Source organism: Dendropsophus ebraccatus, chromosome 3, assembly GCF_027789765.1.
Source record: "Dendropsophus ebraccatus isolate aDenEbr1 chromosome 3, aDenEbr1.pat, whole genome shotgun sequence".
Classification (NCBI taxonomy): domain Eukaryota; kingdom Metazoa; phylum Chordata; class Amphibia; order Anura; family Hylidae; genus Dendropsophus; species Dendropsophus ebraccatus.
The window spans coordinates 176,083,429-176,096,946 of record NC_091456.1 but is presented as its reverse complement, the minus strand read 5'-3'; the positions used below and the strand labels follow the sequence as shown (position 1 = coordinate 176,096,946).

General features: G+C 43.3%; 1 protein-coding gene across 1 annotated transcript; it reads left to right on the top strand.

Annotated features, from left to right (window-relative positions):
• The first annotated feature begins 4,539 nt into the window (after nt 1–4,539).
• Nucleotides 4,540–11,862, top strand: CPLX4 (complexin 4). The gene is made up of 3 exons (XM_069964812.1): nt 4,540–4,706; nt 9,315–9,402; nt 11,474–11,862. The coding sequence occupies exons 1-3, from the start codon at nt 4,540–4,542 to the stop codon at nt 11,699–11,701; spliced, it is 483 nt and encodes a 160-aa protein (XP_069820913.1). The 3' UTR covers nt 11,702–11,862.
• The last annotated feature ends 1,656 nt before the right edge of the window (nt 11,863–13,518 follow it).

Here is a 13,518-nt window from a genome sequence, read left to right as displayed (position 1 = left end):
GCACCTCACACCTTACAGGATGCTGATACCACAGGGGACATCACAGGGATATGGGGTCCGCACCTCACACCTTACAGGATGCTGATACCACAGGAGACATCACAGGAATATGGGGTCCGTGCCTCACACCTTACAGGATGCTGATACCACGGGGGACATCACAGGGATATGGGGTCCGCACCTCACATTGCACAGGATGCTGATACCACAGGGGACATCACAGGGATATGGGGTCCGCACCTCACACCTTACAGGATGCTGATACCACAGGAGACAACACAGGGATATGGGGGCCGCACCTCACACCGCACAGGATGCTGATACCACAGGGGAAATCACAGGGATATTGGGTCCGCACCTCACACCGCACAGGATGCTGAAACCACCGGAGACATCACAGGGATATGGGGTCCGCACCTCACACCTTACAGGATGCTGATACCACAGGAGACAACACAGGGATATGGGGTCCGCACCTCACACCTTACAGGATGCTGTTACCACAGGGGAAATCACAGGGATATTGGGTCCGCACCTCACACCGCACAGGATGCTGAAACCACCGGAGACATCACAGGGATATTGGGTCCGCACCTCACACCTTACAGGATGCTGATACCACAGGGGACATCACAGGGATATGAGGTCCGCACCTCACACCTTACAGGATGCTGATACCACAGGGGACATCACAGGGATATGGGGTCCTCACCTTACAGGCTGCTGATACCACAGGAGACATCACAGGGATATTGGGTCCGCACCTCACACCTTACAGGATGCTGATACCACAGGGGACATCACAGGGATATGGGGTCCGCACCTCACACCTTACAGGATGCTGATACTACAGGAGACATCACAGGGATATGGGGGCCGCACACCTTACAGGATCTACTGCTGATACCACAGGGGACATCACAGGGATATTGGGTCCGCACCTCACACCGCACAGGATGCTGATACCACCGGAGACATCACAGGGATATGGGGTCTGCACCTCACACCTTACAGGATGCTGATGCCACAGGAGACATCACAGGGATATGGGGTCCGCACCTCACACCTTACAGGATGCTGATACCACAGGAGACATCACAGGGATATGGGGTCCGCACCTCACACCTTACAGGATGCTGATACCACAGGAGACATCACAGGGATATGGGGTCCGCACCTCAAACCTTACAGGATGCTGATACCACTGGAGACATCACAGGGATATGGGGTCCGCACCTCACACCTTACAGGATGCTGGTACCACAGGAGACATCACAGGGATATGGGGTCCGCACCTCACACCTTACAGGATGCTGATACCACAGGGGACATCACAGTGATATGGGGTCCGCACCTCACACCTTACAGGATGTTGATACCACAGGGGACGTCACAGGGATATGGGGTCCTCACACCTTACAGGATGCTGATACCACAGGAGACATCACAGGGATATGGGGTCCTCACCTTACAGGCTGCTGATACCACAGGATACATCACAGGGATATTGGGTCCGCACCTCACACCTTACAGGATGCTGATACCACAGGGGACATCACAGGGATATGGGGTCCGCACCTCACACCTTACAGGATGCTGATGCTACAGGAGACATCACAGGGATATGGGGTCCGCACTTCACACCTTACAGGATGCTGATACTACAGGAGACATCACAGGGATATGGGGTCCGCACCTCACACCTTACAGGATCTACTGCTGATACCACAGGGGACATCACAGGGATATGGGGTCCGCACCTCACACCTTACAGGATGCTGATACCACAGGGGACATCTCAGGGATATGGGGTCCGCACCTCACACCTTTCAGGATGCTGATACTACAGGGGACATCTCAAATCCTGGACTGGTTATTGCTGTTCTGATGTCACAGGGGGTCCTCAAGAATATTAGGTGGTTTTAATGATGAATGTATATGGCAGACCTGTCAGTCCAGACACTGGTCCACAGAGGATCTGACATTACCATAGAAGCCATAACATCACCCCCGGTATTACGCGTGCTGTGCACAAGTGAGAACAATCCATTTGTTTGCCGCTTGTGTTGATTTTATAAGGAGCGTTAGTTTCTTTGAAATGATCGGTGATAATCTGGGATTACGGAATATCCACAACTTTCTGGGTACGGCGAGTAATTTAATTAGAAAGCAAGTAATGCAAATGATGGAATTAGGGAAACTCTGCCTCTTTAACCGGCTAAAAATAGCCGCTCTACTAGACATCTGTGATTAAGCTGATTGCAGTGATGGTTCAGCACGTGCCCTGATGCCTCCACATGCAAATGGCCACCACCTCCAGCTTCCCTCTGGATATATAGTTTAAAGTGCATAACACATTAACTGCTTGCTGTCCAGTGGTAAATAAATCAACTGGTGTCGGAAAGTTATACAGTTTGTAATTTCTATGTTTGGAACTAGAGTCTTCCAGTACTTATCAGCTGCTGTATGCCCTGCACAGTCTGACACAGTGCTCTCTGTTGTCACCTCTGTCTCTGTCAGGAACTTTCCAGAGCAGTAGCAAATCCCCTTAAAAAACCTCTCCTGCATTGGACAGTTCCTGACATGGACAGAGGTGGCAGCAGAGAGCACTGTGTCAGACTGGAAAGAATACATCACTTCCTGCAGGACTATCTCACAAAATAGTTAAAAGAATACCAACGTAATTTTAAACTAACCGTAAAAGTAGATAGCAAACATGGCTTTATTTTACTTTTATAAATTATGGCCATTATATAATAATAATAATAATAATAATAATAATAATAATAATAATAGTATACAGTCAAAAGAGCAGTGTGTGAACATAGCCTCAAGCATTAAAGGGGTTGTACACCCAAAAAAATTTCTTTCAAATCAACTGCTGCCATAAATTGCCAGAGATTTGTAATTTACTTCTATTAAAAAATCTCAAGCCTTCCAGTACTTATCAGCTGCTGTATGCCCAACAGGAAGTTGTATTATTTCCAGTCTGGAGAGCAGGAGAGGTTTTCTATGGGGATTTGCTGCTGCTCTGGACAGTTCCTGACATGGACAGAGGAGGCAACAGAGAGCACTGTGTCAGACAGGAAAGAAAACACCACTTCCTGCAGGACATACATCAGCTGATAAGTACTGGAAGACTTAAGATTTTTTTAATAGAAGTGAATTACAAATCTCTGGCACTTTATGGCACCAGTTGATTTGAAAGAAAAAAAAAATTCAGTTGGAGTAACCTTCAACAAGTTCTCAGACAAGTGAAAAGTTAGGGTGCCTTTACACACAGATTTATCTGACAGATTTTTGAAGCAAAAGCCAGGAATGGATTTGAAAAGAGGAGAAATCCAGTCTTTCCTTTATGACCTGTTCTCTGTTTATAGTCTGTTCCTGATTTTGGCTTAAAAAATCTGTCAGATAAATCTGAATCTGAATGCTCCGTGTCTCACTACCATCCTGAGATACAGGCGGAGGGGTAAGTGAGCGGCCGCATAATTCCCAAATGTCAATCAAGTCCATTAGGTTTGTATTTCTGCCAAGACTTTTTTTTGTTGACCCCTGTTGTGTCAATCCTATTCACTGTTATTAATTGCAATATAAAGCCTTTAAACCAACTGGTGCCAGAGATTTGTCTCTGAGATCTCAAGTCTTCCAGTACTTATCAGCTGCTGTATGTCCTACAGGAAGTGGTCTATTCTTTCCAGTATGGCATTGTGCTCTCTGACGCCACCTCTGTCCATGTCAGGAACTGTCCAGTGCAAGAGAGGTTTTCTATGGGGATTTCCTGACAGGGACAGAGGTGGCAGCAGAGAGCACTGTGTCAGACTGGAAAGAATACACCACTTCCTGCAGGACATACAGAAGGTAATAAATACTGGAAGACTGGAGATTTTTAAATAGATGTAAAATACAGATCTCTTGCACTTTCTGACACCAGTTAATTTGAAAGAAAAAAAAATTCGCTGGAGTACCTCCTTAACTTTGTGCGGCCAATGTTACCATGGAGCTGTTGCAAAACTAAAAATTGAAGGGAGAATATTTCCATAACACGGTGTCCATTGGAATCCACCAGAACTCCCATATCCCTTATCCCCTAGTACCATAGCCCTTTCTATGGGTGCTCGAGGCCTAAGATATAGTAGAGGACAAGTCAAGGACAGAGAATTTTTTTGGACTTTGGTTTGAATTTTTTTTTCAAGAAAGTAACCCAAAATTATAATTTTTTATTCATCTAAATAAAAGTTTCACCCTCCCTAATATTCCTCCTTCTATATCATATACTTTGATTGGAAATTAGCTTAAGGTATTAATATGGAAAGTAGGCAGCTGCATCTAATGATTTTTGCAGTAATCTGAACCATCTGCCTCCGTCCAGAGCGGTTCACCCGCTAATCCAGATTATGGCTGACAAACCATTTTTGGCATACAGTTCCAGGGAACAGTGTGCCCTTGACCAGCTGGTATTGCTGCACACATCTCCCCTGCCCGACTATACACTCTATTATTATATTATCTGGGGTCTGTATGGTCAGATAGGCGGTGGACATGGCGTTCCTAATCAAGAGCATGGTGGGCAACCCCTTGAAGGGTTTTGGATTTGGAGAATCGAGCGAAGAGAAGACGGAGAGTGCAGACACATCTGACCCGGCTGCTGCCCAAGGAATGACCCGTGAAGAGTATGAGGAGTATCAGAGGCAACTGGTGGAGGAGCAGTGAGTATGAGCTACATATGTAGTGGAGCTGACTTTGTCATTGGGTCATATTACAATTTCTGCAACAAAATCTTAGAGTAGCCTCAATTCTTCAAACAACAAACTCAACTCTGCTACATCTGAATTTTTTGTAGCTGTTTTTGCACAGAGTGCAATATAACTGGTTGTTGTTATCCGTTAACTTTATGTTTTCAGGATTATTGGAAAACAAATTTGTTATAGTTCCAGTTGCCCTATTTGGGGGTCACCAATCATAATTCACAATGTCTGATTTGCATGCGTACAATAAAGCTAGGACTACACCTTCCCGTCGTGTGACGTGTAGCACGTAGCCGTAATGTAAATGGCACCGCGGGATGCTTATACAGAGCCGAGTTTGTTGTTTGGTACATACTGTATCCTGGGGGTATCCTGATGTGGTATCTGTGGTTTTATAGGTAAATCATACACAGGATCCAGGGGGTAATCCCATATTCAGAAAAAAATCTGACTGCTTCCTTCCAAAAATAGCGCCACCCCTGTCCTTGAGTTGTGTGTGGTATTACAACACTGCCACCATTCACTTCAATAGAAATAAGGTGCAATGCCACATACAAACGGAAGACAAGAGTGGCGCTGTGTTTGGAAGAAAGCGACCATGTTTTTATAATCCTATATAACCCTTTTTTAAGAGAGAGTTTTAACAATGTACGAAAAGTACTGCGAGAAATTCAGCTCTGCTACATATATATATACACTGTTTATATATATATATATATATATAGCATTATATGATTTACACTAGTTAGTATACATATCACATGGTATAACGGTATACTGTGTGATATTCTGTGGATGTTACTTTCCTTAGTACACACTAATCATGGATGGGGAACCTTCGGCCCTCTAGCTGTTGCAAACTACAATTCCCATCATGCCTGGACAGCCAAAGCGAAGCTTTGGCTGTCCAGGCATGATGGGAATTGTAGTTTTGCAACAGCTGGAGGGCCGAAGGTTCCCTATCCCCGCACTAGATGGTGAGAAGTGGGTTGTGCCACCATAAAGGAAGCAGGGGGGCTGAAATTGACACTAAGATTCTCCTTGTTTCCCACAGCAACCAATCACAGCTCAGCTTTCATTTTACCAGAGCCCTATGAGAAATGAAAGCTGAGCTGTGATTGGTTGCTATGGGCAACCTCCTGACTACTCTAATTTTCCTTAGTAACTGTTTTCTTAAAGGGTTTCTCTTGGACTGTAACACTGATGGCCTATCCTTAGGATATCAAAGTTTAACCCTTTTATGATGCAGCTACTTTTTGTCACAGTAATATTTTTCCCCTTCAAAACTGCCATCAAAATAGCTCCTTTTTATTTTATCACGCGTTAGGACTTATTATTTGGGCCGTAATCTGTAGTTTTAATTGGTAGCATTTTTAAATACAGATGTGGATGCATCTGGATGCTAGGCCTTGCAGTGATACCAGTTATGTTCGATTTCTGGGAGACTGTTTGGGAAAATAGTAAAAAAGGGGCTATTAGAATTTTTATATAGGGCATTTTTTTATGAAACTTTATTTTTATTACAATTTAGTACCTGTAGGTGACCCCACTTGATTAGTTCACGCCAATGCTTAGAGTGATTCTGTCACCCCCTGGCCATTTGTCATTGGAGAGTGTCACCTACATGGGGCTTCACAGCAATATGTGATTTTAGAGCAGAAAGAAGACAGAGAAGTTTTACATCTGCATCTAAGCTTGTGGATGGTGCGGAGAACCGCATGTAGAGTAAGGGAGGTGACAATATCACTTTAAGTCCCAAACCTCTATAGTCCTGCAAGGAGTCCTATGAGGTCAGCCACATAAGTCTTCAGACGACCTTTGGCTGCCATGACAACTGATCAGCCCCCCAGAATTGTGCTGTTGCAGCGGCCATCGCACCCTCTTTAACCAACTAGATGCCGCACTTGTCATTGATGGAGGTATCTAGGGGGTTATATGCCTCTTCACATGCCCCCTGCACATGTTAGGTTTACATGTATGCCTGGTGATACGGAAAGGGTTCAACCACACATTGGAAGGACCTGCAATTTATACATTAGACCTTCGTATACCCAGGTTGGCTTATGTATGACCACAGGAGTCAAGTTTGGACAGCTGCCTGGGCACAGAGGCCTAAGCTTGGGTGAAGGGAGGGACACTGATGCATGCTTGTTGCAAGCTATCTGGCTTATAGGATTACAGAACAGAGGAGACCCTTCTTTGGAAGAGGACCACTTTAGTGCTATGGTAACATTCTTTTGAACTTCATATACATGGGTTCAGTTATGGATATGGAATCAATCACAGGGTTCTTCGTCATCCATAGACAAGCTCTATATCAACATGTACAGAAAAGCCGGAACGATCACAGAGCTGGCAATCCCTGGCCTTTTACTTCTGGGGATGTTGGCGGATGTGAAGCCTGCACATGTTGCGTCTGTTTTGGTGTGTGCATGTGTGTATACTATATACCCATGGCGTGTACATAGCTAGTCGCATCTACATATCATTAAGGGATCTTAGTTCTCAGACTTGACTTTGGAGCAAGAAATTGGATCAGGTAATTAATATGATTATTGCTACTTAGATGCTTCACCCGTTAGGTCAATTTCCTATTGTCCTAATCCTCCTTCTTGTGATTACTTCTTCCTATGACCAGATAGCACTCGAGAACCCTTTTTTTTTTTAGACACAACAGAAGCAGCTGCAAAGAATGGTTCCCACTCAAGGTGACCACCCATTGTATGATCACCCATTTATTCGCAATGGATGCCATGTTTAACAAGGAACTCCTGCCCCCGACTATTATGTGTCATTGGGTTGCTTGTAATGTGGAGCCTGGAGCGAGCATAGCCTGCACCCCCTATATATAAATAAATAAATATTTGATACGATGCGGATATTGCAGTTTTTTCGCACCTACACAGAATGGAGAGGTGTGTAATTTTTATCTTGGGTACATGTCACTTGTTAGACAGATTCTATAAAAAAAAAAAATACAGAAAATCACTCCCTCCAAAGTTTTTCTATGGGGTTCAGCTGAGGAGATTGGCTAGGCCACATTAGGATTCTGAAATGCTTCTTCCGCAGCCACTTCTTACTTGTCCTGGCTTTTTGTTTCAGATCATTGTCATACTGCAAGACCCAGCCATGACCCATCTTCAGTGCTCTCACTGATGGAAGTAGCTTGTTGGCCAAAATCATGCGATACATGGCCCCATCCATTCTCCCTTCAATACAGTGCTTTGTAAAAAAAATACCCCCAAAAGCATGATGTTCTAAGCGTTGTACTAATCCTTCTTCTTCAAAAACAGTGAGTGGAGTTCATACCAAAAAGTTCTATACAACCTTTTCTCATGCCTCCTCTGAATCATCCAGATGGTCATTGGTGAACTTCACACAGGCCAATGATGGCGTAATTTGTTACTAATAGAGATGAGCGAACCGGGTTCGGGTTCGAGTCGATCCGATCCCGAATGTTCGGCATTTGATTAGCAGTGGCTGCTGAACTTGGATAAAGCTCTAAGGTTGTCTGGAAAACATGGATACAGCCAATGACTATATCCATGTTTTCCACATAGCCTTAGGGCTTTATCCAACTTCAGCAGCCACCGCTAATCAAATGCCGAAAGTTCGGGTTCTGATGGACTCGAGCATGCTCAAGGTTCGCTCATCTCTAGTTACTAACTGTAATCTTTGAGGCTGTGGTCCAAATCTTCTTAGGGTCATTGTCCAGGTCCTCCTGTGTAGTTCTGGGCTGGTTCCTGACCTTTTTCAGAATCATCCATACCCCACGAGGCAAGATCTTGCATAGAGCCTCAAACTAAGGATGACTGACTGTTATCTTGTATTTCTTTCTCTCTCTAATAAACATGCCAACAGTTGTTTCCTTCTCATCGAGCTGCTTGCTTATTGTCCTGTAGCCCATCCCAGCCCTGTGAAGGTGTACAATTTTGTCATCGGTATCCTTAGACACTTCTTTGGTCCTGGCCATGGGTAGAGGCTGAAGTGTGACTGAGTGTGTGGACAGGTGTTTTTTATAGAGTTAATGAGTTCAAACAGGTGAAAGTAATCCAGGTAAAGAGTGCAGAGTAGGAGGAGCTTCTTAAATAAAGAACAGGTCTGTGAGAGGCAGAATTCTTGCTGGTTGGTAGGTGATCAAATACTTATTTCATGCAATAAACTGCAAATTATTTAAAAATCATACATCATGTAAATTTTCAGTTTTTTTCAAAGATTCTATATCTCAGAGTTGAAGTGTACCTACAGTAAAAATTACACACCTCTCCATTCTTTATTGGTGGGAAAACTTGCAAAATCGGCAGCGTATCAAATACTTGTTTTCCTCACTGTATATAAGTATGAAATAATTAGATAGAGGATACGTAGTGCCCACAGTAGTGTAATATCTAAAAATGCCCAGGTACATGCATCACGTCTCATAGTTGGGAAAACCCCAAAAGAGACTTTGACCTCTGCCCTGATGGTGTTATTATAGAGTATGTTTATCAATGTAATTTTTGAATTTCATCTTTTTTTATAATGATTGGGTAGGGATGGCATTTTATATAAACATTTCTTGTGTTGCAGGATGGAAAGAGATGCCAAGTTTGTTCAGAGAAAAGCAGAAAGAGCCACCTTACGGGTACATTTAAGGGAAAAATACAGATTACCGCAGGTAATGCACTTAGATGAAGTTTTATGATGGACTAAGTTTGGTTTATTGTAACTGCCGAAATTATGTCCATAAGGGTGCCACCAGACACAGCTTTTTTGTGGCGTTTTTTTCTGGCATTTTTTCAATTGTTTTTGACAGGCATGATTGAACTCTATTTTGTTGAAAAAAACACCAGCATGATGCGTTTTGGAAAAACTGGCACAAAGCCAAAAAAAAAAAAAAAAACACCAGAGAGAACAGAAAAATGCCACAGAAAAAAATAACCAGGGCGGACGCCAGACAGGTGCAGGTTACAAGCTTGTTTTGCGCGGCTGTGCTTCAACAGGGGTCTGTTGAAGCGCAGCCGCGTGAAACAAGCTTGTAACCTGCACCTTTCTGCCATCTGTGTAATGATATCATCATATGTTGGCACAGACACATCAGCATTAATACATGCTGTAGACGCTGCAAGCACCATCTTAACATCATCCTGCAGCATGGGGATCCCTCAAGCTCTTCTCCACTATTATCTATAATAGGGGATTAACATTTGTATTGATTTGTAAAAACAATTTTGGGTATTTATAGAAGCCCCTATAGCCTATTCCTCATCCCTGATGCAGTCCCAATAACAGGACAGAACACGTAGGAACCAGAGACTGCAACAGATGGTAACCCCCTTTCCACAGGGTGACATCTGTTTACATCTTTTGGCCACTTTACTTCTTTCTTTCTTTCTTTCTTTCTTTTCTTTTATGCTGGGTTTACACGGAGCGATAATTCGCCCGATCATACGATCAACGATTTCGAAGTAACGTTTTTTTTTTTATAACGATCAGCGTTTAGACGGAACGATATATCGTACGGAAAAATTTTTCGCAATCGCTTAAGCCTATCTCGCACAAAGGTTAAATCGGTGAACGACTGTTTACACGGAACAATCTGCGATTTTTTTGTGAACGACAAACGGCAATTTAAGAACATGTTGTAAGATCAAAGTGAACGATTTCTCGCTCATCGTTTGATCGTTCGCTGCGTTTACATGTACGATTATCGTTCGAAGTCAATCGTTATCGTGAAAATTTGAATGATAATCGTTCCGTGTAAATGCAGCATCAGTCTCCAGTGTAAAGAGGAGGGGAGAATTTCAGGTCACCTATCTTGCTGCAGGTCTTGGGGCCTAACTTATTGGTTTGGACCCTACGTGTAGGGTATTGTTTGAGGGTTCTTATGGGGCTAGGGAGCTTGTTGTCATTATATTTTTGTGATTCATGTAAATCAAGTATTTTTTGATGATTTTGAAATGCCTTTACTTTTTATGACAGATCCCTTTTTATGTTTTGTTATTTTGCTTTTCTGGTGTGTTAGCAATTGAGCACCTACTATTGGTAGTGCATATCCCTCACTTGCTGTCTACAAGGGTATTAATTATGTGTCACTTATGAATAACGTTATCATTACCACAACTTTACTGCTGTCTACCAAAGCTCAGCCTATTCACCACTTTTAAGTCTAACAGTAAAGTTAGTTCACCATAACTTTCCTACAACTGTCCCCGACCGCCACATCATACCCATTACAAATAATAAGCTCAACCAATTTACAAAGAGTAATCCTACAGCACTCAGTAAAGGAAGAACCCCCAGTGGAGGAAACCTTTAGAAAGCCATGGCTAAAAGATCGCCTTCTTGTGAAAGGCAAGACAGAAACGAGACAAAATCCCAGCAAGTGATTGGCTGAGCAGGCTGTCACTGCCAAGACAAGTCAATCTCAGATGTAGCCACCAGAGTGCTCAGCAGGGGATCCCTGTTGGCATGTCACAGGAGGCATGTAAGGCGAGTATGGGTTGGTTGTTATTTTCCATGCAGCCCTTGCAATAAATAAAAAACCAAAGTGCTCGAAAAACCCCTTTAAGCCCACAAGAATAAGAAGGCATATGGAGAGGGGTTGTCTTCATAAAACCCCTTTATGTCGGTATTGTTGCCATTCATTCTTAGAAACTAAACATATAGCACGTGGTGTTTTGAGTTGCTACTCTTATATCATATCACAACTGATCGGTCTATGGGTTCCTCTTTCGTTCTATTCCTAGAGTGAAAAAGATGATAATCAGATTCAGATGGCCGGAGATGATATCGATTTACCTGAAGACCTCCAAAAAATGGTGGCTGAAGATCAAGATGAGGAGGAGGAGAAGGGTTCAATCTTTGGTCACATCCAAAACATTCAGAATATGGACGTTGATACCATTAAGGAAAAGGCAACAGCGACGTTCACAGAGATTAAGCAAGCCGCTGAAGAGAAGTGCTGTGTGATGTAGCGATGGGATGAATGGCGTAGAAGGAGCAACTGGATGGAGAATCTGATCCGGACAACTCACCCTTTCAGGACTATGTGGGGGTTTTCATGCTGAACTGAATTTTAGGATGGTAATGAAATTGTCTTAAAGGGGTTGTCTAGAAATAAAGAAAAAATGGATGCATTCTATGAAAAAGAGCACCACACCTGTTTACAGGTTGGGTGTGGTATTGCTACTCAACCTACATAGTAACATAGTAACATAGTAAATAAGGTTGAAAGAAGACAAGAGTCCATCAGGTTCAACCTAGGAAAATCCCACTGTGTTGATCCAGGAAGGCGAAAAACCCCTATGGGGCAGAAGACAAACGCCCCACCACAGGGAGAAACTCCCCCCCCTCCCCCGACTGCAATGGCAACCAGAACAATCCCCGGATCAACGTATCACCAGAAATCTAATGCCCATAACTTGTAATATTATATTTTTCAAGAAAATCATCCAGGCCTCCCTTGAACTTATTTAATGAATCAGCCATGACAACATCATGTGGCAGAGAGTTCCACAGTCTTACCGCTCGTACAGTAAAGAACCCGCGTCGATGCTGATGATGAAATCTTCTTTCCTCTAGACGTAGAGGATGCCCCCTTGTCATTGTTACAGACCTAGGAGTAAAAAGACCACTACAAAGATCTCTGTACTGTCCATTCATATATTTGTACATTGTGATCAGATCGCCCCTAAGACGTCTTTTTTCTAGCGTAAATAACCCCAAGCGTGATAACCTGTCCTGGTACTGTAACCCACCCATTCCCTTAATGACCTTTGTTGCCCTCCTCTGCACCCGCTCTAGTTCAGCTGTGTCCTTCTTATATACCGGTGCCCAAAACTGTACACAGTATTCCATGTGTGGTCTGACCAGTGATTTATAAAGAGGCAAAACTATGTTCTCATCTTTAGCATCTATACCTCTTTTGATGCACCCCATTATTTTATTAGCCTTGGCAGCTGCTGCCTGGCACTGATCACTAAAGTTGAGTTTACTGTCCACCAATACCCCCAGGTCCTTTTCGGAAGTAGTTTTACCCAGTGTTTTATTATTTAGCACATAACTGTACTTATTATTTCTATGGCCCAAATGCATAACCTTACATTTATCCACATTAAACTTCATTTGCCATTTCTCTGCCCAAGCCTCTAGCTTCTCCAAATCCCTCTGTAATAGGATATTATCCTCCTCTGTACTGATTACTTTACCCAGTTTAGTATCATCTGCAAAAATGGAGATTCTACTCTGTAGCCCCTCTACAAGATCATTAATAAAAATATTAAAAAGAAGTGGACCCAACACTGACCCCTGTGGTACCCCACTAGTAACTAAAACCCAATCTGAATATGTTCCATCAATGACCACCCTCTGTTTTCTATCACACAACCAGTTACTTACCCATTTGCATACGTTTTCCCCGAGTCCCAGTATCCTCATTTTGTAGACCAACCTTTCATGCGGCACAGTATCAAATGCCTTTGAAAAGTCCAGATACACAACATCCACAGCCTCCCCCAGGTCCAGTCTATAACTTACCTCTTCATAGAAGCCGATCAGATTAGTCTGACAGGACCGATCCCTCATAAATCCATGCTGGTGCTGCGTCATAAGATTATTTTCATTAAGATACTCCAGTATAGCATCTCTTACAATCCCCTCAAATACTTTACCTACTATAGATGTTAGACTTACAGGCCTGTAGTTTCCAGGATCACTCCTTGACCCCTTCTTGAATATTGGTACCACATTAGCTATGCGCCAGTCCTGTGGAAGAATCCCTGTCGTAATAGAA